At 33.8% G+C, this 23,901-nt stretch overlaps 5 protein-coding genes and 1 long non-coding RNA gene across 9 annotated transcripts; 3 read left to right on the forward strand and 3 right to left on the reverse strand.

The window, feature by feature from the left end:
• Positions 3,150-4,472, reverse strand: LOC109333394 (lysine-rich arabinogalactan protein 18-like). The gene is made up of 2 exons (XM_019568868.1): positions 3,806-4,472; positions 3,150-3,366 (listed from the first exon to the last, which is right to left on the reverse strand). Exons 1-2 carry the CDS (start codon positions 4,409-4,411, stop codon positions 3,283-3,285), a joined length of 690 nt encoding a protein of 229 aa, XP_019424413.1. The 5' UTR covers positions 4,412-4,472; the 3' UTR covers positions 3,150-3,282.
• On the forward strand, positions 8,705-11,429 carry LOC109332687 (subtilisin-like protease SBT1.7). The gene is made up of 2 exons (XM_019567712.1): positions 8,705-10,361; positions 10,725-11,429. Exons 1-2 carry the CDS (start codon positions 8,738-8,740, stop codon positions 11,375-11,377), a joined length of 2,277 nt encoding a protein of 758 aa, XP_019423257.1. The 5' UTR covers positions 8,705-8,737; the 3' UTR covers positions 11,378-11,429.
• Positions 13,001-15,021, forward strand: LOC109332277 (microtubule-associated protein RP/EB family member 1C-like). Its single transcript, XM_019567207.1, has 6 exons — positions 13,001-13,184; positions 13,300-13,455; positions 13,575-13,681; positions 13,907-14,132; positions 14,229-14,342; positions 14,440-15,021. The coding sequence occupies exons 1-6, from the start codon at positions 13,077-13,079 to the stop codon at positions 14,719-14,721; spliced, it is 993 nt and encodes a 330-aa protein (XP_019422752.1). The 5' UTR covers positions 13,001-13,076; the 3' UTR covers positions 14,722-15,021.
• Positions 16,417-18,350, forward strand: LOC109332198 (ADP-ribosylation factor 1-like). 2 transcript variants are annotated; one of them, XM_019567090.1, is made up of 6 exons: positions 16,417-16,550; positions 16,634-16,802; positions 17,297-17,367; positions 17,561-17,680; positions 17,823-17,941; positions 18,065-18,350. In XM_019567090.1, exons 2-6 carry the CDS (start codon positions 16,655-16,657, stop codon positions 18,153-18,155), a joined length of 549 nt encoding a protein of 182 aa, XP_019422635.1. In that variant the 5' UTR covers positions 16,417-16,550; positions 16,634-16,654; the 3' UTR covers positions 18,156-18,350. The 2 variants fall into 2 exon arrangements, with proteins under 2 accessions (XP_019422635.1, XP_019422636.1); XM_019567091.1 differs by having other exon boundaries at positions 16,476-16,550; positions 16,617-16,802.
• Positions 20,600-21,065, reverse strand: LOC109332733. Its single transcript, XR_002105933.1, has 2 exons — positions 20,818-21,065; positions 20,600-20,756 (listed from the first exon to the last, which is right to left on the reverse strand). It is a non-coding gene; the product is annotated as an uncharacterized LOC109332733 (long non-coding RNA).
• On the reverse strand, positions 21,604-23,747 carry LOC109332209 (cyclin-D3-2-like). 3 transcript variants are annotated; one of them, XM_019567106.1, is made up of 5 exons: positions 23,093-23,747; positions 22,593-22,794; positions 22,281-22,411; positions 21,964-22,119; positions 21,604-21,822 (listed from the first exon to the last, which is right to left on the reverse strand). In XM_019567106.1, the coding sequence occupies exons 1-5, from the start codon at positions 23,618-23,620 to the stop codon at positions 21,715-21,717; spliced, it is 1,125 nt and encodes a 374-aa protein (XP_019422651.1). In that variant the 5' UTR covers positions 23,621-23,747; the 3' UTR covers positions 21,604-21,714. The 3 variants fall into 3 exon arrangements, with proteins under 3 accessions (XP_019422651.1, XP_019422652.1, XP_019422649.1); XM_019567107.1 differs by having other exon boundaries at positions 21,720-21,822; positions 21,964-22,174; positions 23,093-23,740; XM_019567104.1 differs by having other exon boundaries at positions 21,758-22,174; positions 23,093-23,741.

A 23,901-nucleotide genomic window follows, 5' to 3' on the forward strand; every position in this document is an offset into this window, starting at 1 on the left:
AGGAGATCCATGTAGCTTTCAAGAGGCTATAAACAGCCAGGAGAAAGAACAATGGATGGGTGCCATGATGGAGGAGATGGAGTCTTTACAGAAGAACCAAACTTGGGAGCTTGTTCCATTGCCCCCAGACAAGCGTGCAGTTGGGTGCAAGTGGGTGTACAAGAGGAAGCCAGCAGTATCTGAAAAAGAAGGGGAAAAGTTCAAGGCTCGTCTTGTAGCAAAAGGGTATTCACAGCAGAAGGGGATCGACTACAATGAGATTTTCTCCCCAGTGGTGAGACACACTTCTATCAGGGCAGTGCTTGCCTTGGTAGCCAGCCGGGATATGCACTTAGAACAGATGGATGTGAAGACTGCCTTTCTCCATGGTGAATTAGAGGAGAAAATTTACATGACACAACCAGAGGGGTTCAGTGCAGCTGGACAGAGTCACTTGGTTTGCAAGTTGAAGAAGTCTCTATATGGGTTGAAGCAGTCTCCCAGACAGTGGTACAAGCGGTTTGACACTTATATGTTGAAGCTTGGTTATAAGCGTTGTGAGTATGATTGCTGTGTTTATGTGAGAAGCCTTGACGATGGTTCGTTTATTTTTCTGTTACTTTATGTTGATGATATGTTGATTGCTGCTAATCATTTGAGTGATATCAATGAGCTGAAAGTCATGCTAGGTAAGGAGTTTGACATGAAAGATTTAGGGGCTGCTAGGAAGATTCTTGGGATGGAGATTCACAGGGATAGGGGAGCTAGAAAACTATGGCTCTCCCAGCAAAGCTATGTTGAAAAGATCTTAGAGAGATTTGATATGAGCAATGCTAAAGTAGTGAGCACTCCATTGGAAAATCACTTCAAGCTTTCCTTAGATCAGTGTCCGAAGACATATGAAGAGAAGAAATACATGCCAAAGGTTCCATATGCCAGTGAAGTGGGATGCTTGATGTATGCTATGGTTTTTACTAGACCGGACTTGGCACAAGCAGTTAGTCAAGTATGCAAGTACATGTCGAAACCAGGGAAGCAACATTGGGAAGCAGTCAAATGGATTTTCAGATATTTGAAGGGGACTACAGGTCTCGGTATCATGTTTGGCAGCCAACAGAGTAAGCCTTCAGTTATTGGTTATGTTGATTCGGACTATGCAGGAGACTTGGATGATAGAAGGTCCACAACGGGGTTTGTCTTCACCCTTGCAGGTGGACCAATTATGTGGAGATCATCAGTTCAGTCTGTTGTTGCTATGTCCACAACTGAAGCAGAGTACATGGCAGCTGGTGAAGCTTCTAAGGAAGCCTTGTGGCTTATGGGGCTAGTAAATGAGTTAGGCATTGAGCAAGGTGGAGTTCCGCTGCATTGTGACAGTCAAAGTGCTATCTTCTTGGCAAAGAACCAGGTGTATCATGCTGGGACCAAACATATTGATGTGAGATTTCATAAGATCAGAGAGTTGGTAGCTTGTGGGCAGATACTATTGCAGAAGGTTCACACTTCAGAAAATGCAGCTGATATGTTAACCAAACCGGTTACTGTGGACAAGTTCAGGCATTGCCTGAGCTTGTTGAACATTCACTGATGATGGACTATTGAGCGCCCCCAACTAAATGGCGGAAGATGGAGATTGATGATATTCGCCAAGGTGGAGATTGTTGTGCAATGACTCATATCTCTAGATAACAGCAATACAAGTTATGGACTCGGACTGATGTAAAGGGGTTGGGGTAGAGGGCTATATATATTGATGTTAATGTAAACCTATTATAACAAGGAGAAGAATAGTAAAACACTAATCTTTATTCTCTAATAATATATAGTGGTAGCCGCTCAACGCTCCCGGGGACGTAGGCACAATTGGCCGAACCTCGTTACCAAATCTCTTGTGTTATTCTCTTGTCTCTATACTCTTTACTATTTGATTGTTCGCTTGTTCCCAACAAGATCAATGTTAAATGTCAAACTTCAGTTGATATATAACACTACCATATATCATACTGAATAGAAGTGATTAAAACTTAAAAACTAGCCTACCACTTTAATGGGTGTAGACTATATTATTAATAACCATTAACATAGGGTTATACCGAAACTATTAACTAGTCCATTCCAGACATGAGAATTATATCACATATAATTAAACCGGTCAAAAACTAAAAATATAGATCAAAATTGATTTGAACATAAATAATTCATGTTTTTAAAGGACATATTAAGAATTCAGGTCTTGAATCTAATAGTTGCTTGTAACATTGTTACTCACTAGACAATTACAATATATGTTTCAAATAATATTTATATTATAAATATGTATATATATAACTTAATATATATGTAAATTACCAATTAAACCATTATATTAATATACTAATACTCTATGCGTTATGTTATTAATAATACTATTTATGATTGAGAATCAGACAGATTACCTAAAAAACAGCTAATACAAAAAGATTTCGAATGTCGGTGCTTGCCTCTCGAGCTATCCCAAGGGTATGGCAAAACGCAAAGCAAATGATTCTATTGGCAAAGCATTACTAGAATCACGACACGTTAAGTGTTAACTATATTTAAGAATTATTTAATAGCCATGTATTGTATTATAAGTGTTTTCTAAATTATTATTAATTCTTCAAAAGTAATATAAATTAATAATAGATAATATATTGATTGTGTATAAATTTTTACACTAACAATACGTAGATATTGCACTATTTTTAAATTATTAGCACATCATTTCTCATTCATATCTTAATCATTATTCATAAATAAAAAATAATATAAATAAAGATTTTATGATATTCTAATAGTGACATACATATTAAACTTTTTAAGAAAAGTAAATTTATCTTAAGAAATGATGTAGTTAAGAGTGGGGATCCCTTCTCTAAAAGTAAAATTTGGAGCACATATTAGTCATCAATTCTAAAGAAATTTAATAGTTTAGATCGATTCAGTAATTTAAAACATTTAACTTACCTACAATTGATGGTTAAGATGTTTAACTCTTCCCGTAAATATATCTTCTCCCTGTATTTAATACCTCAAGATATAATATGTTTAATTTTCTGATAAGAACTTAGCCACGACCAGGGCACACTTTAGAAACAAACCTAAAATAATATACAGCAGCTAGCAATAATGATAATAAACATTGTCAATAATAATAGAATATATGAGTTGGAAAGAAACAAGTGATAAATAAATTTAATATTAGCCCATAACTAGGGCTGAAAAATGAAAATAAATGATACAGGAATATAGCAGCAACAACAATAATGAAGTCTCTCTCAGTCTCTAGAAGAACAAAACAAGGGTTGCCCAGCCCAAAACTATGCATCTTAGCACCTTCTTCAAGCACCTCATGGTTTCAGCTCCACTCTGTAATATATAAGAACCACATAAATCTCAGATCCAAACATTTTACTCAATCAATTTTTTAACAACTATATAGTAATCATTTATCATGGACCAACATAATTACATTATCAATCCAAGTTTAACATTATTAGATAGAGTTTAAAATCTATGCACTCATAATGTAAAGTTTTTTACACTGTCAGCACATCATCAAAACAATCATGGACTTGCTCACCAAATAACATATACTAAGGCTAAAGTCAATTAAGCATCTTAATGTTTTGTTTTTATCTCCTCAGATCTTGAACTATAGATCTGATTCAACTTGTAACAACAATAAACTTCATCTAACGTAAGAGTGTTTTAATCTAAAGTACATTGAAATAGATCTCAAAATAGATACACTTTAATTTAAAGACAAACTCAAATAATTTTCAGATTTAAAAGCGTAAATGCGTACCTGGTCGTTCTCAACAGCTGGACCAGGAGATGAAGCATCCTCGCTGGGTCCCGGAGCACCTGCCGGCGGCGCTGGTGGGCCTAACAATGACGGTGACGGTGCTGGTGCATGGTGCTTCTTTCCCTTATTAGTCTTCTTCTTAGACTTTGTCGGAGCAGGAACCTCAGCGATGGGTGCTACCACAGGCACTGGTGCAGGAGGAGCACTAGCCGGAGGATTTGCCGGTGGGGGAGAATTCACCGGAACAGGAGCAGGTGGAGAACTCACTGGAACTGGAACAGGTGGAGAACTCACCGGAACTGGTACTGGTGGCGAGCTCACTGGAGTCACTGCGGGAGGTGAAGATGCCGGAGCTTTGATAACAACCGGAGCTGGTGCGACGGACTTGGTAGGAGATGTAGCCGGAGATTCTGGCTTCGGCGACGCTGCAGGGGTTGTTGCAGCTGCTTTGGGAGCAGCAACCGGAGCAGCTGGTGATTTCGGTGTGGAAGGGGCTGTAGCTGGAGTTGCCGGAGATGTGGTTGGTGCCGCGGCCGGAGATTGTCCTCCAACTCCGGCAACAACAATGCAGATCAATGCAAGAGAAAGCACACAACTCCGATCCATTATGTTTTGTATTTGTAAATAGAGTGTGAGATATGAAGGTGTATTAGAAGAAGTGTAGGAAAAGGTTTATATAGGGAGTGTGAGATAAAAATAAATGGGTGTTGATTTGTTTTATGATGTAAGAAACATCATCTGTCCCATTTTAGACATCTCAATTTCATTAAAGATTGTTATGTAATAAAATAAAATAAGCATAAAATAATTTTTGTATAATATTTGTTAGAATGTGATTAGTATACCACTTGAAGATTAAAAATGTTGGGACAACTAATCTTTGCCTGTAAGATGACATCCTCTCTTAATGAAGAGTCCATTGTCTAATTTTTATTTGTTCTTAATGATAAAAATGTAATTATATTGTTAGCAAAGAAATAGATTGATCAATAAAAGTTGTATTTCTCTTTTTTTTTTTTTAAGTATTTATCTCTACATCAACTGATAAACTCGATGTAAGGTGGGTCCCTTGACTACTAGCCGTTGGATTAACGTATACGATGGAAGAAGGGGAAGCTTCTCATTTTGGGTCCCACGAAGTAGGAAACGAAGTAACGAACAATAGATTACTGTGGCTTGGCGCTTAGCCCAGTCTGGAGTGGGCCCATTTGATTAGTAGGCGCATGTGATATTGGAACGGCTTTGATTATAAGAGACGTAGGTTGACACATCAGCCACAGCCACCCTATGTCCTTTGGTCTGTGCCTTTATTTTTCCTAACCACCGTCATCAAAAAGATAATTATAAACTATATTCTATTCGCGAATTAATTTTTAGATTATATAGAAGAAAAAATGAAGATTTAAAAGTAATGAAATATTAGTGTATTCTCAATCATTCCCTTCATCACCACTAAAAAGCAACACGTGAACAAACTATTAAAGAATAAATCAATAGTAATAAATAAATTTGGGTTGTGGTGGAATGGTGATGGTGTCACACGTACTAGTGGTTGGATAGGTTATAGTCCAAAGTGGCTGGTTAGGTGGTGGTGCAACGAGTAGTGGTTGTGGTTGGGTGCAGTATTGTGGGGTGAGAGACTAGGAAATGAGTGAATAAGGTTTGGAATTAGTATAAATTATGATTACTAATTAATTCACTCAACAATAATATGTTATGTTAAGTGTGCTTGGTGAATTTTGTTAAGTAGTAAAACCTAAGCAACTTCTTATTACTATGGGTTGGAGTCTAGGCTATTGTATTTTTAATTTTTTGTTGCTAAAGAAAATGTATTATAATCAACACAAAATATTCATATTTAACTACGTATCATTGTTTAGAATATAAATATAATTACGAAGAGTAGTTTTGTATTAAACATTCATAAATTTAAAATTATAGATTAAAATAAACGTATTATTTTTTCTCTTTATTTCTAGTCTCATCTAAGATCAAATGCAAATGTGGCTTATAAAAAGTAGAGGAGTGATCATTTAATAGACATGACCAATGCAATTGCTATTCCAACAAGATCTTCTCTCGTGGACCTCACCAATACATATCTCTTTAGTTAGCATATAGGAGCATCTCTTGATAGGATCCAGATACTCTACAGTACTAGTAACACAAGGAGTTCAGAATAATTTTTCTTTTTTCAGTAACAAAAATATTATTTCATTATTTAAAAGTTTAATCAGAATAGTTTTTCTTTTGTTTTTTCTATTTGCATCTCAAGTATAAGAGATGATTCTGGTCTAGATGATGAACAAAAATCATCTTCATTAATAGAGAGGTAAATACGTATTTTTATATCCGAAGATTTGGATTAATACTATGCTTGTGTTATAATGAACCAATCACGGTATGCCAGACAGGATGTAAGCCAATAATTGTGCAGAAAATTGCAAGAGGATGTTGGTAATATTAGCTACCCAACTAGCCCCACCGTCAAGGCGTCAACTTGTGGACCCAGCTCCAACATGTCTTTCTCTACAAGAAATATTAAATTCTCGTTCTTACTTTTATCATCAATTTCGTGATTTAAGTATTAAAATGTTTTAGGGATGTTTCTCCCATATAATTGAAATTCCAATTACAGAAGAATTAGAATTGAATCATAATTTTATTGTTTGGATTGCATCAATAATTAAACATGTGTTTGATGTATATTGCATATTTATATTTTCACCGTGACTATGAGATTATAATATTTGAGATTATAAATTGAAAAAATATATAAATCAACTCCTCTTTCGGAAATTGTTACATTTTGCTACTTTTTAGTGATTTTGTGCTTATTCTTCATAAGCGCTTGCAATAATTCCACTTGCACTTTCCTTTTTCTCCCAAGAAGAGTAGAGCAATCTTAAATGCTTAGATATATGAGGATAAACAAAATTTTCTTAATTTAAAAAAGAATTTAAAGTTATGTCCATTAAAAAATTATCTGTGTCATATGTGAAAGTATTGGATTCTCCAGAATCTGAATCTGACACTTAATACATGGATCGTAACATGCTATTCTTATTAGGAAGTTCTGACGTAAAACTTTAATTTTTTTTAATAAATTGTCCTCATTTTTCCACGTTTGAATTTGATTTGGTGTCAATGGTAATTCAGTTCAATAAAATTAATTAAAAATGAATTTTATTAATAATTTGTTTGAATTTTATTAGTGATTTGATCTCATTGAGACCAACAAAAATGAGATCGATATATTGAATGGTGAAAATTAATTGAAATGCAAGCCGCTTTAAAGATGAAAACACGAAAATTAAGAAAGGGAAAAGTATATTATAACTTAGATGTTTAGAAGAGAAAAATAATAATAAACATGACATCTGTCCCAAGTGGGAATTTAATGAGAAAATAGGGGTGTGTTTGGTTTCAAGAAATGTTTTCTATTTCTATTTTCATTTTAAAAAAAATAATTTTCAATTTTATGTTTTCATTTCCTCAAAACATGTTTTCATTTCCTCTTGCAATTAATTCAATTCTAAGTTTTAATCATTAAATTAGTCAAGTCAATGATTTCAACAAATTTTATGTTATTAACACATTAAAAAAAATTAATTGTTGAAGTTGGTCATGAGCAATAAAAAAGACGTAGGGAATGTCATAAGGAGCAATGAGCATTATGCACTTGTAGGTATATTCTCCAAAAAATAAAGATAAAATAAAATACTAACATATAAGTGTTTATTATTTAATTAAGGTTATAATAACTTCAAGAGACTTCAATTTTCATCCCAAAATCAAAATTCATACTCATGGTCGAATTATTTCACCAATACCATATGAGAGGTAAAAAAAATTATCATGTTGAGAAATAAAGAAATAAATTGTATTATGAATGTGTATGGTAGTCTCAATTATGACGCACTTATTGAGTGAATTTTAGGTTTTGTTATTGATTAATGGATTGAGTAATTGAAAATTTTACTCCTCTCATTCTACATATTTTAATATTTAAGGTTACATACATAATTTAAAATAATATAAAATGATATAAAAAAATTCAATACAATTTAATTAAATAGTCAAATTTAGTGCAAACTGAAAAATAGGTTAAAAAGGAAATAGAAAAATATGGTGAAACAATGAGTAATAGATGAAGGTGTAATTAGAAACTAAAATATAGATACCCATTGGTTTCAAAAATATCAAAAAAATTGGAATAAAATGGAAAAATTAAAATATAAAAAATATTAAACTAAGTGGAGCAAAAAAAATTAATTTTTTTAATAAAATGTGATTTCTTTTTTATGGAAATGACATTTTTTTCATTTTCAAAATTTCTACAAATGAACTCATGTTTCCAGAAATATAAAATGAAAACAACAGTTCAAACATGTTTTCATCATTTTCTATTTTCATTGAAAATGAAAGCATAAAATGTCCAAAGCAAACACACCGGATTTCACTATATACACATTACATAATCATACAATTTTATATAGCAAATCCAAGCTTATATATCTTCAAGGTGGGAAACAAAATTAAATTTTGTTATAAGTAAAAAATTGAATACTTAGAAATAAAGCTAAAGTGGTATGTTATCTCATGTAAATAACCACAAAATTAAATTTTTGTAACATATGATTTTCATAATTGATAACAATCAATAATTTTAATGTAAAATACCACAAAATAGAAGTAATGCATGTCAAGATCCATGCATTTTATTATCTCATAATGTTATTTTATTTATTTATTTTCTATTTTTACCAACACAAATAACTTAATGAACTAAGCAACCAATATTGTCGATTTCGTTCCTATAATCTTGTTTTTTCCATTATTGGTTGGCAACAGTTACAACTCTGAATTAAAGTCTATAAAGTAGTTTCATTGTCACATCTCAAATAATATGTGAGAAAATAGCTTACGAGTATGAAGATGTTTAAGGAACCTATTGTGGTGAATCTTCTTGTGTTGATTACGGGTCTTTGCATTTCTTGCATTGTTACAGCAGAAAATCGGAAGAATAATTACATAGTACATGTGGACAAATCCAAAATGCCAGAAAGCTACGAGCACCATTCAGTCTGGTATGAATCGTCTTTGAAATCTATATCTGATTCTGCAGAAATTCTTTACACATATGACAATGCAATGCATGGATTCTCCGCAACATTAACACATGAAGAAGCACAATTTTTGAAGAGCCAACCTTGGATTCTTGGTGTGTCTCCGAGTAAAATATCCAAATTGCAAACAACTCGAACTCCAAAGTTCCTAGGTATTGATAAAATCATACACAAATTGCCAAATTTAATCGCAAATAGTAGTGACCTTGTCATCGGGATCATCGACAGTGGTGTTTGGCCTGAAAGCAAGAGTTTTGATGATACTGGTCTTGGACCCATTCCTAGTACTTGGAAAGGGGAATGTGAAACTGGTCCCAATTTCACAACCTCAAACTGTAACAAGAAATTGATTGGAGCAAGGATATTTACAAAAGGTTTTGAATCCTGGCACGGTAAAATTGATGAAACTAAAGAGATCAAATCGGCACGAGACACTGATGGTCACGGCACACACACAGCAAGCACAGCTACGGGGTCAGTGGTGAAAGGTGCAAACCTATTCGGCTATGCTTCTGGAACCGCACATGGTATGGCCCCACATGCAAGAGTTGCTATCTACAAGGTTTGTTGGGAGGATTCTTGTGATAGTTCTGATATATTAGCCGCAATAGATAAGGCTATTTCAGACAATGTCAATATCTTATCTCTATCACTTGGAACTATAGCCCTGAATTATAACGAAGACATGACTGCTATTGGCTGTTTTGCAGCAATGGAAAAAGGCATTTCAGTCTTTGCAGCAGGAGGAAACGATGGCCCTAAGTATTCTAGTGTTACAAACGTAGCACCTTGGATTACCACCGTGGGAGCTGGCACACTAGATCGAGAATTCCCCGCATATGTTACCACTGGAAAAAGAAAAAAGTATCTTGGTGCATCTCTTTATCAAGGTCATCCTTTGTCTAATACTCCTTTACCGTTTGTTTACGCGGGGAATGTAAGCAATGGAAAAGATGGTAATTTATGTATGCCCGGTTCCTTGGTGCCAAAAAAAGTTAAAGGAAAAGTCGTGTTGTGTGATCGTGGATCAAATGCTAGGGTAGAGAAAGGATTTGTCGTGAAATCTGCAGGCGGTTTGGGCATGGTGGAGGCTAATGCCGTGAAAAATGGTGAAGAGCTTGTGGCAGACCCGCATTTTTTGCCAGCATTGGAAGTTGGTGCGCAAAGCGGTAATGCCTTAAGAAAGTACGTGTCATCTGATCCAAATGCGACAGTGAAGTTTAGATTTATAGGAACAATGTATGGAATGAAGCCATCACCGATTGTTGCAGCATTTAGCTCTAGGGGCCCAAATTCCATCACACCACAAATCTTAAAACCTGATATCATTGGTCCAGGTGTCAACATCTTAGCAGCATGGTCAAGGGCTTCAAATCCTACCAATATAGATAAAGACACCAGACGTGTGGACTTCAACATCATTTCAGGTAGAGTTTTCTTATTTTTCATTAAATTGTAATATGTATGTATTATCGGTGTAAAAATTATACACAAACGCTATATCATTCATTATTTATTTATATTAAATGTCAACGTTGGATGATGCATTTATAATGTAAAAATTGTTAGATTGTTAGTATGTATATCATTTTCTCTTCTTTTTTTAACAAATTATTTAAATACGATATATATATATATATATATATATATATTAGAAATGGGTCTCTCTATATTCTACCCTCGTCTCCAAAACTTATTAGGTGGTTCATTGTGATTGTGATTGTTTTTGTTTATTTTTATTGTATATACTCAAATTTAAAAATGTAATTAACGGGAAATTATTGTGTTAGGTACATCCATGGCATGCCCTCATTTGAGTGGGATCGCAACTCTAGTCAAGTCAGCTCATCCAAAATGGAGCCCAGCCATGATTCGATCTGCACTGATGACCACATCTTATACGACCTACAGCAATAGTAATCCATTGCTAGACAGTTTCAGTGGAAAACCAGCGACATCGTTGGATTTTGGTGCTGGGCATGTGAACCCTATCAATGCTCTTAATCCAGGATTGGTGTATGATTTAAATGCAAATGATTATCTTAATTTTCTTTGCGCCTTGAATTATACACCTAACCAACTCAAGATGGTAGCGAGGAGAGAATTCCAGTGTAATTCAAGGAAACGATATAGTATAACAGACTTGAATTACCCTTCATTTGTTGTGATGTTTAATGGGTCCAACATTGTAAAGCACACACGAAGTCTTACTAATGTGGGGGTTGTTGGAACCTACAAGGCATCAATTGTTGTAGATAACCCAATTATTAAGATCTCAATTGAGCCAGAAGAATTGAGTTTCGGTAAAAATGAGAAAAAATCATATGTTGTCACATTTAAGACATTGGACAAGAACTCACATAGTGATTATGACTTTGGACGTTTACAATGGTCGAATGGAAAAAATATTGTTAGAAGCCCAATCTTGTTTAAATGGACTTGAATTTGAATACTAGGAATGTTTACCAAATCTCAGTCCCTCACATGTAAAATGTTTGGCTAATAAATATTATATTCTTCGAGAGATGCGTGAAATATTTGAAGGAAAAATGTTTGGTTTCCATTTTCTTCGTTAAACAAGAGTTTTGTTGCCATTACAATATTTCATCATACGCGAATGTATATTCATAAGTGGTATGTGGTCTGCCTCATTTGAAATTAAATAAAAGTTGGGATAATACATTCTTATGATTATAGTATTATCATACGTATGATAATAATTTTAATTTTAGAAAATTACTTTTTTAATCTTGGTCTACATGTCAACAAAGTTTCTATCACTATCTTATTTATTGAGTACTAGTGGAAGAAGGTATATAGCAACTCTTATCTATTCTTCGTCCCTTCTTAATCAATACATGATATTCTTGGCAAAATGCATGGTCCATATATTGAAAAACACGAACATGGTTGCCTTGCATAACTCATTTGTGAGAATGATGTTTAGTAAGCACAACAAAAATGATATTTTTTATAAGAAAAATTGTATTAATAGAGAAATACAAAATTTACATGGCCAACAAAAATGATATCAACGTATTGAATTGGCATTGGATGGTGAAAATTAAAATGCAATCAAAACAAGAATACCATCTTTCATATGTTAAGAGTCAAGTATAGAGAATAACATGAATAAATATGATATCGGTCACAAGTGGAAATTTAATAAGAAAGTAGGATTTAAGCCGTTACACAATCATACAATTTTATAGAGTACAACCTAACTTAAACATCTTCAACGACATGCTAAATCTAATTATAGGTTGGATAAGTTGAATAATATATTAGTATTGACAATATGGTGAATATTTTTTATATTATCAAGAGTATTCTCAAATTCCTATGGGGTAATGAACTAATTTTTTTTTTTGGGTGTGTGATTGTATGCTGAATCTTTTTTGTATTATCAAGAGTATTCTTAAACCTCATGGGTAATGAATTAATCTTTTTTTTGGTTGTGTGATTGTCTCCCCCAATAAGTATTACTCATAGGAATTCAATCCTTGAGCTTTTGATCTTTCTAGAGATCTAATAGAGCTTACACTACTAGATCAACACCTTATTGTTAGGTAAGAGAAAATGAAATCTAATCACGTGGTTGTATTTTCATATCTTTAGGTATAAAGTCAACTAGCAAGAATAACTTAAGCCCAAATCAAAATAAAAATCATGCATTTTAGGTTCAATAAAGGATAATATTAATAGCTAAATTAAAGACATTAAAATAAGAGGAAGAATAAAACATATGGAACATCAAAATGCATCCTACAAAATTCATGATTTCATTCATTAAATTCCAATGCTAAAAATTATTAGTAAAAAGGAAAGATACTGAAAATTAGCGAGATATGATCCTTAATCCTTCCCTTCTTAAAGTATCTTATTAAGCGGAGGCCCAACGGTAGACAATGAAGCCCAAACGGGTTTTTCATTGAGTTTCTCTTTGTATTGCCTGATTGATATTACGGCCCACGGGCCTGACTTTGTATTACTATTTGGATTTGAATGTTCTAACACAACGTGCCGTGTCCCTTTCAAAGAATCCCGCTCATTTCTAAATATAAATTTGAACTGTGTTCTTGTTTTATAGAGCCGTTACTAGATAGAGAGATAGTAGAACACAGAAAGAAAGAGAAACAACAATGGCGAACAACATTGGGATCATGGATTCGGCTTACTTTGTTGGCAGATCTGAGATTCTCGCTTGGATCAACTCTTCTCTCCAACTCAATCTCTCTAAAGTGGAAGAGGTATCGTATTGTATCTTTGTTTAATTAAATTCCGATCAGATTTTTATCCTTTTTTTCAAAATCACCGTAAATAGTTTAATAATTACTTGGATCGTCGCTGTTTTCAAACTTTCAGGCTTGTTCTGGTGCGGTTCATTGCCAGCTTTTGGATGTGGCTCATCCAGGGGTGGTGCCTATGCACAAGGTCAATTTCGACGCTAAGAACGAATACGAGATGATTCAGAATTACAAGGTCCTTCAAGATGTCTTTAACAAACTCAAAATCACCAAGGTAACCGCTATTGATTTCAATTTCATGCCAAGATATCCTTCATTTTCATATCAATTTCAATTTGATGTCTTTGTTTTATAATTACATGTTTGAGATTTGTGTTTCTGGAATTCTCACAGCACATTGAGGTCAGCAAGTTAGTGAAAGGACGGCCGCTGGATAACCTGGAGTTCATGCAATGGATGAAAAGATACTGTGATTCTGTTAATTCTGGACTTCATCACAAGTAATTTAATCGCCTACTTTAAATTTTTTTATATTGCTGTAGATGCTAGTTTAAGTTATGTTTTGAAATCAATGATTTGGAAGAATGAAAAGTAATTCTCATTGATGCTGAATTTGATACTTACTTACAAGTCACCGTAAATAACAATTAGTATTAAGAAGATTTAGGTTTAATGGTTTAAATTATGGGATGCTGGATTTTAAAAAAATGATATTATGGTTTTAGTTACAATCCTGTGGAAAGGAGAGAACTATGCAAGGGGGGAAGAGAAACTACCAAGAAATCTGCACAGACCCAAACCTCAACCAAGGGTTCTACAACTTCCAGAACTCACTCTACCCATAATGCTCGAAGGAATGAGGTATCGACTGCTGCAAATGCTACAAATCAGGCACCCAAGGCTACAAGCACAAGGCCTTCTTCTGCTGGAGGCCCTGCGTATAATGAACAGGTAATTTGTGTTGTTACCTTCAGAATTATCAATTGTATAGTGATAGACTAATTAATAGTATATCTTTACAACAATCTTACACTGAGATTAATGCAGATAACTGAGTTGAAGTTATCTGTTGATAGCCTTGAGAAGGAACGAGATTTCTACTTCGCAAAACTCAGAGATATTGAGATAATCTGCCAGATTCCTGAGATAGAACAATCACCGGTATTGTACTCTTAAACTTCTTGCCTTGACTTAAGTGACTGATGGTTGGTAATAGGGTAAGATTAATGATGGTTGGTTATTGTCATTCATGATTAAGGTTGTAGCAGCACTTCAGAAGATACTGTATGCCACTGATGATGATGGGACAGCTGTGGCTGAAGCTCGGGCTATGATTTCTGGTGAACAGAAGGAGGCTGAACGATTAATGAGCCCCATTGCTGAGGTTTCGGAGGAGAAAAGCTGTTCAGAAACTCTTAAGAGAAAGAGTATTAACAATCTTGACTTTGATGCTGCTGGCATCACAAATTTGTCTCCAAGACAAAGGATTTCTGATGTTTCAGATGGTCATTGCAGTGAGTCACCTCTTATGACTTGCTAAAGAGGGAATTTCTGTTGTCAATTCAATTGTCAACCTGGAAAACTGTTTTTAGTCACAATCATATCTGTTTTATGGCAGGGGTTGTTATAATGATTTTAGGTTGTTTTAGAGTGACTGTTATGAACATGGTCTATGGTATACCTCAACCCTGATATATGCAGCCATAATTAAGGATCTACCTTATAGAACTTGCAAAGTAATTTTGGTTTGCAAGTTGAAACCATTTGCAATTTGAAAGAAATCGTACATCTGTATCTGGGCATGTAATTAATATCTGAATGTTAAACATGATTTGTTTGCGTCCAAACATGCAAATCCAGCTAATTGGAGAACTAGCAATTGAATAGCCATAGAAGAACGACACCAATGACACCTGACCAAACAAATGAAGGTTTATCCATTTTGATTCGTGTTGCAAAATGTTATTGGTTTCTCAGTTTGATTTAGTTTCCAAAACTGGAGGCACGTCTATTGAAAACTGGTTTCGGTTTCGATATGGTAGGCCCTCAAGAACGAATGTTTTTATATCAATTTGTTGGAAATAGAAGAATTAAGAAAAAAACATTCTAAACAAAATGAAGCTTGAATTTGTATTTATGCCCATGTTTTCTTTAGTACATAAACTCCTAATTGATAATACTAAGAAACTACCTGAAAAGCAGAAATGAATGATCTGATAAGTCTTACTTTATTATTGCTCACAATTTAAAAAACTACCAAATCAAATTTCTAGAAAACACTTGAGTGATTAAGTTCCAACTTCAAACTACTGAGGCATATTCTCAACATAGGTCACTTCCTTACATGTGAGTGCAGAATTCAACAACACCAGAATATATCATAATCTTGCTATTATTATAGCACATAATCATAATAGCCATATATAATGCCAATATGTTGGATACAAGAAAAATGGCATAGGCTGTGTCCATGGACGTTATGCATTTTATCTAATAATTGCTGCTGCAGAAAGTTCATTCTGCCTAACAAGTTCATGACTATGATCTACAGGTTCACTTCATGTGCATTACTCTAAACCACTGAACATGATGAATGGTTAAGAATTAACATCATTAAAGTCAATCAATGAATTAATATCAGAATTTGGTCTAAATTCATGCACACTAGTCTCTAACATGCAACACATTATAGGAGCTTTGCCCTTGTTGATGTGTATGTCCCTGACTTTAGTTAACATCTTCTATATGTATATACTATTTATGTATTATATTTTCTTGCTATATAACTCAGATTAACGTTTTTTCTTCTAATGTTGTTTTAGTTTGGGATGCAGCCATGGGCTTACTAATCTCAACCAAGTTTCATGGCAGTGTTGAAGTTTCAATATTTTTTTATATCTTAAGATAAGATATATGTAGGAACATGGGTGGTTCTATTCTATTTTTATTCCCATGATGTGAGCATAATTATATTATATAAGGAATTTCTAATGTGTGCACAAGAGCATATGTTAAATACCCATTATAATGATAATAATAGATCAATGTGTATCCTTTGAACAGAAGTCTGAAAGCAAATAATTGAATGCTTAGGTTTGACGCAGCTGTGAAATTTGTACCATGCCATAAGAATCTCACTCATAGGAAAATTCATATGACTTTTGCTATTTTTATTTTCCATTCCCATGCATGACTTCACAAACCGATACCTTTATTCTTTCAGCACTTAACATCAGAATCATGTTCTTGCTTTCTCTTACTGCTATATAGCCATTAGGGATGATGCTATTTTATGGCCTTCCAATTATATAATGCACCAACAACTGATTGATTTTTTTGCTTTCTCAAGAACAATACTTCATTTTTCAGGTAAATCATATATTCCATTTCTTTTATCAGCTAATGGAGTTATAAGAATTATCATTATCATTGTAGGTTGCTATTGATTTCAGTTACTTGAACCAGAAGCAACAATGGGTTTGACGATATCACGGCTATTCAGATTACTTTATTCAAAGAAAGAAATGAGGATTCTGATGGTGGGTCTTGATGCAGCTGGGAAAACAACAATACTCTATAAACTGAAACTCGGAGAAATCGTCACTACCATACCCACAATAGGTTCTTACTAGTCACTCTACTATTTATTTTGCTCAATCCATCAGTTACAAATTACAAGCAGTTCCTAACACTCTCAGCTTTCATTATGATGGAAATTTTACTTCATGCTTGCTGAAATTCTTAGTATACTACCATACTAGTACTAGTAATTATAGTATAATTTCTGATATGTGGGTATATTGATCCTTGCACTCATAATAGAGGTGGAGCTAAAAGATTTTATTGAGATGATCAAAGAAAAACCATTTGTTGTGTGGTCCTATTAACTTGACCACCTTAGTTTGGTTGAAGGGAAGAAAACAAAAGGAACACTCTCCACTGTTAATTTTTTTTAAATATTTTTCTTAGAAGTTACAAATAAAAAACTTGATTTTTAAGAATTTTGAGATTACTATATCAGTGTATAATAGGACCCTGCTTCAGTGTCATGCTTATTATATAAAATAATGATAGGAAAATATCATAACTATTATCTCTGGACTCTGGTGAATCAGGCTTCAATGTAGAGACTGTTGAGTATAAAAATATCAGCTTCACTGTCTGGGATGTGGGAGGACAAGACAAGGTACTATCTATGATTTTCTTGCTTTATCTTAATTTATTGAAGATAAAGTTCTTAGTGTCTATGCTTTATTAAACATTTGATCTCTATTGAAATCTGATGCTTAGATATGTATTTGTTAAAACAACCTTTCATGGTCTAGTTACTCAGAGCGCGACTACTCTGATGATCTGATTATATGTCGAATTGTGTTTAGATTCGACCGTTGTGGAGACATTACTTCCAGAATACACAAGGTCTTATCTATGTGGTAGATAGTAATGATAGAGAAAGAATTTCAGAAGCTAGAGATGAGCTTCATAGGATGCTGAGTGAGGTCAATGCTTTTTTTTACATTGACTAAGAATCATAGTTACTTCAAATTTATCTGCTATATGATATTTCCCTTTTGTTAGTTTATCTACATGAATGTAAAATGCTATTGCAATAATCTGGATATATAAGCATTAGTATTGCAGGATGAACTTCATGATGCTACCTTACTAGTATTTGCCAATAAGCAAGACCTTCCAAATGCTTTGAGTGTTGCAGAAATTACTGATAAGCTTGGTTTAAATTCATTCCGCCAACGCCGATGGTAACTACAAATCATTGCTCTCTAAGTTCAAAGGCATAGATTTAAGATTAAAAAGAATAATGTACAATTCAACATTGAAAATTATGTAGAATGAAATTATTCTTGTTCTTTTTACTTGTTCAGGTACATTCAGGCAACATGTGCAACATCTGGTCAAGGACTCTATGAAGGACTTGATTGGTTATCCAGTAACATATCTAGCAAAGCAAAATGAACCAAGCTCTGGTTTTGTTTCAAATGGTTGAAATTGGAACTCTATAATGTGTATTACATTTAGTTTGCTTATATGAATAATCCTAAGTATGCCACAGACACAGAGACTTTTATTACATGTTGTTTGAACTTTGAGCCAGCTACAATATATCAAGGCATGGAAATTTATAAGTGACATATTTAATGGCCAATATAATCATTATCTAAAGTAGCTACCTTTCCTTATCAAAAAAGTTTTGACCTTTAAATAATTGGGGGGTTAAATTTTTTTTGCAAGCTAATGCATTAAGGTTGTATGGTACCCATATTAAGCATGTGATGTAGGTTCCCTAGAACCAAAAAGAATGTCATGTAAGAAGGCATGGGGCGTTCAAAAACGGTTAGAGTATTTTTTATTGTTTCTCACATGCTTGTATTTGAGGCAATCATGTCCGAGCCGCAACATCCACATGTTTGTGGGGGCTAACTCTTCTAGCGGATATCTTTTTCCATCCACAAAACTTAAATCCGAAACCACATTAATTAAGAAAATCAAACATGTATCACTTGAACCAACACTCGTCTATAAAATAATCATAGTATGATTGCATAAACAAAATTGAGTTACATAATAAATTTGAAAGTTTGAAATTTGTACCAAAATCACAAGGCACCTAATGATTCGTACATGAGATGCATGTTGGATCATCAATGGCTTTGAGGTTAGGTAGCTATTCCACTTTAGATACCATTGTGCGCATCACCTGTCTCTTTGTTGTATGTCACCAGCATAACCCATATATCTTCGTACCTGTGTGGTCCTAATGTTATGGTTTTTATATGTCTAATGAATAAGCTGTTGTTACTGTAAAGTTTTTTGCACGTTTTTTTTGCACGATCAATCAATCATCCATCATTTATTTGTAATGTTTTTATTTAAGATTTAATGATAGTTAATATATAAATGTTTAGTGATAATATATTAAACTATTTTACTAATTTGTGCACCCTTGAGACATTTTAACTTATCAATGAGTTTGTTTTGAGAGTAAGATAACGCACATTTTTTTAATGGCATGATTATAAATAAAGTATCAATTTTCAATACAAACATACTATTTTTAGATAACTTCAAATATATTCTTAGGCCCATATTAAAAAACCTCTTTATTCTTAATTATGTGGACCTATACATTTTCTTTCTTTACTAATTAATGGGGACCGGAACATTTTCTTCCTCTATACTGATTTAATGGCTATCATCTCTCTCACTTTCACTTACATAATTGTAAAGGTGCATTTAGTGCACATACTCCCTTGCTCATTTTAGAGGTAGATTTACATTGAAAGAATTTAATTTGATCATGTAATATTAACGAATCGTATGAGTTGCAGAAAGTTCTGGGTTGCATAGGAAGTGTAACTAAATTTCATTTTTCAAGAGAGAGAAAACTTTGTTGATGTGCATGCAATAGTTGCATAATCACAAGTGTTGCATAGAGTTTTTATTGGTCACAGTCCAAGACTTAATTAATGATCTTATAATCAAAATCTTAGTCTAAGACTTATGGAACATTTGATAAACCACTCAATAATTAATTTCTCCAACTCAAGAGAGTTTCATGATTACACATACTCAGTATAGTTTAGGTAACAAAGATAGGTAATCCTGAAAAGGACATTATTTTAGTAAACTGTGAATAAGGTTCGATCACAACTTATAACCAATTGACCAAGACAACCTTAACTTTTCCTAGTACTTTTCGTAAGTATAAAGAAAGCATTGCATGCAACCACTAATTTTGACTCTGAATTTTGACTCATTGTGTCACTCAGAATTATTATTTGGTAACAATATTAGCTGTCATATTGGAAATCTCACGCCACGGACACTTGAAAACCATTATAACAAAGGACCATGATGCAATGCAACATATTGTTGACTGTTGAGAATAACACAAACCCAAAGTGAAAAAAGCAAAGAAACAAGACCACAGAGAGAACATAGGCATGCCCCTTCCCCCGTATCAAAATTCAAAACTTTGTCATTTTCATGACTAGTCTCCCCATAGTTGGGTGAACATCTTAGATCCAAAAAAAGTGTATAACTCTGTGTGACTTTTTTTTGTGATTGGTCATAATAATATTGAATTATTGAATTTTTAACCTAAATATATTTTGTTCAACCAATCACAAACAGTGACACATGGAGTTACACGTACTTTATGCTACGGGCTCCCTTTATCTTTTCACCTTTTTTGATACCCATGTTCTGATTTTTCTGTTGATTTAAATAGTACCTATATTGTCAACATACAAGGCTATCACAACTTTAGAGAGAATTAATCATTCCCAAAAACAAAGTTCTCTCAATGACCCATCACCTATATTGAGGTGAAGTACCATGCTATAAAGCTCATCTTCTTAATCATTGTTTTCCTTATATGTTTGTACAAAATGCATTTTTTTTAGCCAATTCACTTTATGTTTATAAATGCTCAAAACAAGCAATGATGAAATTCCATATCCCATTCTTTGGTAAAATGGAAGGAGACATTATATTCTCCTTAGCTCTCTTTTGCTAAGAATAAGAAGCAGACAGTTTTTTCATATAGACTTGCACCTTCAATTATAATATGGTAGTGAAAGAAAACACTGCATTAAATTATTGGAACCAGAGACACCGAATTGCTTGAATTCCCATGTTCATATTTTATTGTCAAACAGGAAAATAAGTGTGATCTGACCATAGGACTACCTAATCATGCATACACTTCGAATTGCAATGTCTTCCACATATAATTGGCAAGTGAAAGGTTATATATTATTGTATATACTTAATGTAACACATAGGCTGAGTTTAATAACAGACAACAAAGTGAGACCAAATAGTAGAAATTAGGATGATCATCACGTAAAACCAAATTATATGTAGTATATCCATTTGAATGTTTGATGATTTAGCTACATGACTCTAGAACAAGTTCCAAAACTTATATATAAACAGGTTGAGATGATTATAACTTTAGAAATATAACGGTATGTTTCCGAGTTGGGTTTTAGAGATAAAGAAAGGGAAATATAAGGATTTAGAGTTATCTTATGAGTTTATTTCATGGCTCTAGAGTCTTCCATTTCCCTTCCAAAATTCAACTCATAAATAGACCTGAGTGGATGGATTTGTAAATTTGGTATGTTACTGGCAAAATAGGTTCCCCACCTTCCATGTGACTAATTTGCTCCCAAGTCAATAAGGAAGAGGAGTTGGGGAAAGTGACACAATAATATGAATTGATGGAAGAAACTATGAAGATCTCCTTAATCTAGATGATTTTTCATTTGGACTGGTTTGATCAACTTCATTTATTTATCTATTGTGTCACTATAGAGTATAGACATTTTACCATCTTTGTTCATATGTTAACAATAGATCTTCTATTCAGAAAGGTGATTGGGAAAAAAGTAAAGAAGCAAAAGAAAATCCTTCACTGTGCATATTAGAGATATCATGTGTAAGATGAATAGAAGTTCCACTGAAAACATAACAGAGGTAAAACTACAATTCATCTTTCCACTCAGCATTAGATCCTTGTTCCACTCACACAACAGAGTGGAGAAGGAGTGGAGTATCTTTGCTTCATTGATTTCCAAATGCTTGGCCAGCAATGTATACAACTTTTATAATGAAACTAAGAATATAATACATTTCATCTTAATAGCATAACACTTAAAATGTTTGAAGTAATATAAGATAACTTATCAACTAGGACTATTTAGAACATCAATAGAAACACCATTTACTGAAGGCATTCGAATGTTCTGGTCCTGACCTTTGCTCCTCTTAAACACTGGCTCAACTGTGACTGATGATGCCTCAGTCCATGAATTATTTGAGCTGTCATAACTGAACGACGCATCCATGACACCATCGCCCGAGTTAGTTGGTCCAGATAAGCATTTGCGCTTCTGCCCGAGATTATGAACGCCTTCATGGCAAAATAGTAGTTTCAGTATGAGTTTGTAGCACTCATCCACTTGTTCCTGTAACATAATCACATAAACATTTCAAGTATTCATCAAATCTATAGCAGATTTGAAAATCAGGAAATGCAAGTAACAGAACTATTCAAATTAAAAAAAGACAAACCTCTGCAGTTTTGAGTAAAGCCAGAAGTTGAGTTCTGCATTCCATTGCATTAAATGGATCGATATCTTTAATAACATGGATCATTGTAGCAGCAGCCAATGTTGAAGGAAGAAAACTCATAACCCTAGAATCTGGAAACAGTTACCAAAGTGCAATCTATCAGTGATCTTAATAGCCTGATTCTGGTATGAATGTGAGAATGTCCATATCTATATGGTTTTAAATTGCAGTGCACAATCCCAATAACGACCTTTCCAACCGCATCAACCAGATTTTCCCGTAATTATAGTAAATACATTGCATATTTCTTACCTGCAATGACAGACAGAAGAACTCTTTCAGATCTCCGAAGAAACTCCCAGTGCAAGGGACTCTTTAGACCAAACCTTCTTACAAAGTGTTCAATGAAGGAAATTGGGGTCACAGGATTCATCCTCCATTTTAGAGTGGACAACACTAGAAGCTCCATTCTCTGTATAGACTTTGCTTCAAACAAAAACCTTGATTCCATAACCTAATACCAAATTCAAAACACAAAACACCCCACAGTTAAACACAAAGGCCAATCAACCCCAAAAAAAACATACAACATGTCATATCAATTGAACAATATCAACAAACACCTGCACTTCATTAATGTTTGATAGACATCTTTAACATGACGAAATCTAGTAGAACATGAGTTTTATTTTATGTTTGATGCATTATATAACATATAATGAAAACAAGACAAAGGACTACAAAATAGAACATCTTGATTTGTTCCATTGTATCATCCATGGATCAACCTTAATTAAAAAAGAAGAACATACTTGGAGGTCTAAAAGAAGTGGAACATGGGTCTCTTCCATTTTAGCAGCAAGAGATAAACAAGCAACAGCAGTGAGGTGAGTGATCCATGGCTTATCCATTTGAAACCTTAGGCTGGTTATAAACCTATCAAAGTAGTTAACAGCAAGAACAGTGGTCAAAGCAGTGAAACCATGGATCACTGAAACCTTAGAAATCCACATCACAGCATCATAGCGAAGAGGAACCTCAACAAGAGGAGCCACATTGGTATAAGAACACAAAAGGGTGTGTCTCTGTTTTGAGAGTAGAGAGAGAAGTTCTTGGTGTTCCTCCTTGAACATGTCATTGTCCAACAAAATCAAACGTAAAGATGGAGACTTTACTAAAGTTGAGTCATTGTTATCACTCTCAAACTCTTCCTCGATGATGCTGTTGGGTCTAGAATGTTCTTCCACTTCCTCCAAGTCCAAAGTGTGTGGTTGTTCTTCACAGAGGAACAAGGAAGAAGAGTGTTGTTGTTGTTGTTGTTCTTCTTCTCTGACAGACATGTTGTTTGTTTTCTTATACAATGGTTGTTCATTATTATAATGAGAACAGAGCAAAGAGAACCATTTTTGTTCCTATGCTTTGCAATTTGTCTACGTTACTCTGCCAACTCTCTCAGTGAAACTCACACTAGTATATGAACAAATATTTTTTGGCATGTCTTTTTCTCTATTTCTTTTTGCTTTTAAATTTCTCTTAAATCTCACTATTTACAAATTATATTAAAACTAGAATTCTCTATCCCAAAATAATATATCTCTCGATTCCTAACTAATAATACTAC

The sequence above is a fragment of the Lupinus angustifolius genome, chromosome LG18, assembly GCF_001865875.1.
Source record: "Lupinus angustifolius cultivar Tanjil chromosome LG18, LupAngTanjil_v1.0, whole genome shotgun sequence".
Taxonomy (NCBI): Eukaryota; Viridiplantae; Streptophyta; class Magnoliopsida; order Fabales; family Fabaceae; genus Lupinus; species Lupinus angustifolius.

Coding starts and splice junctions, on each gene's coding strand:
- LOC109333394 (XM_019568868.1), bottom strand. CDS start 4,411: ATGGATCGGAGTTGTGTGCTTTCTCTTGCATTGATCTGCATTGTTGTT. Junction 3,367..3,805: donor CAGCTGTTGAGAACGACCAG/GTACGCATTTAC, acceptor TATATATTACAG/AGTGGAGCTGAAACCATGAG.
- LOC109332687 (XM_019567712.1), top strand. CDS start 8,738: ATGAAGATGTTTAAGGAACCTATTGTGGTGAATCTTCTTGTGTTGATT. Junction 10,362..10,724: donor GGACTTCAACATCATTTCAG/GTAGAGTTTTCT, acceptor TTATTGTGTTAG/GTACATCCATGGCATGCCCT.
- LOC109332277 (XM_019567207.1), top strand. CDS start 13,077: ATGGCGAACAACATTGGGATCATGGATTCGGCTTACTTTGTTGGCAGA. Junction 14,133..14,228: donor GCCCTGCGTATAATGAACAG/GTAATTTGTGTT, acceptor AGATTAATGCAG/ATAACTGAGTTGAAGTTATC. Junction 14,343..14,439: donor CTGAGATAGAACAATCACCG/GTATTGTACTCT, acceptor TTCATGATTAAG/GTTGTAGCAGCACTTCAGAA.
- LOC109332198 (XM_019567090.1), top strand. CDS start 16,655: ATGGGTTTGACGATATCACGGCTATTCAGATTACTTTATTCAAAGAAA. Junction 16,803..17,296: donor CACTACCATACCCACAATAG/GTTCTTACTAGT, acceptor CTGGTGAATCAG/GCTTCAATGTAGAGACTGTT. Junction 17,681..17,822: donor TTCATAGGATGCTGAGTGAG/GTCAATGCTTTT, acceptor TTAGTATTGCAG/GATGAACTTCATGATGCTAC.
- LOC109332209 (XM_019567104.1), bottom strand. CDS start 23,620: ATGTCTGTCAGAGAAGAAGAACAACAACAACAACAACACTCTTCTTCC. Junction 22,412..22,592: donor TCTTCTGTCTGTCATTGCAG/GTAAGAAATATG, acceptor AACTGTTTCCAG/ATTCTAGGGTTATGAGTTTT. Junction 22,175..22,280: donor CTTTACTCAAAACTGCAGAG/GTTTGTCTTTTT, acceptor ATTATGTTACAG/GAACAAGTGGATGAGTGCTA.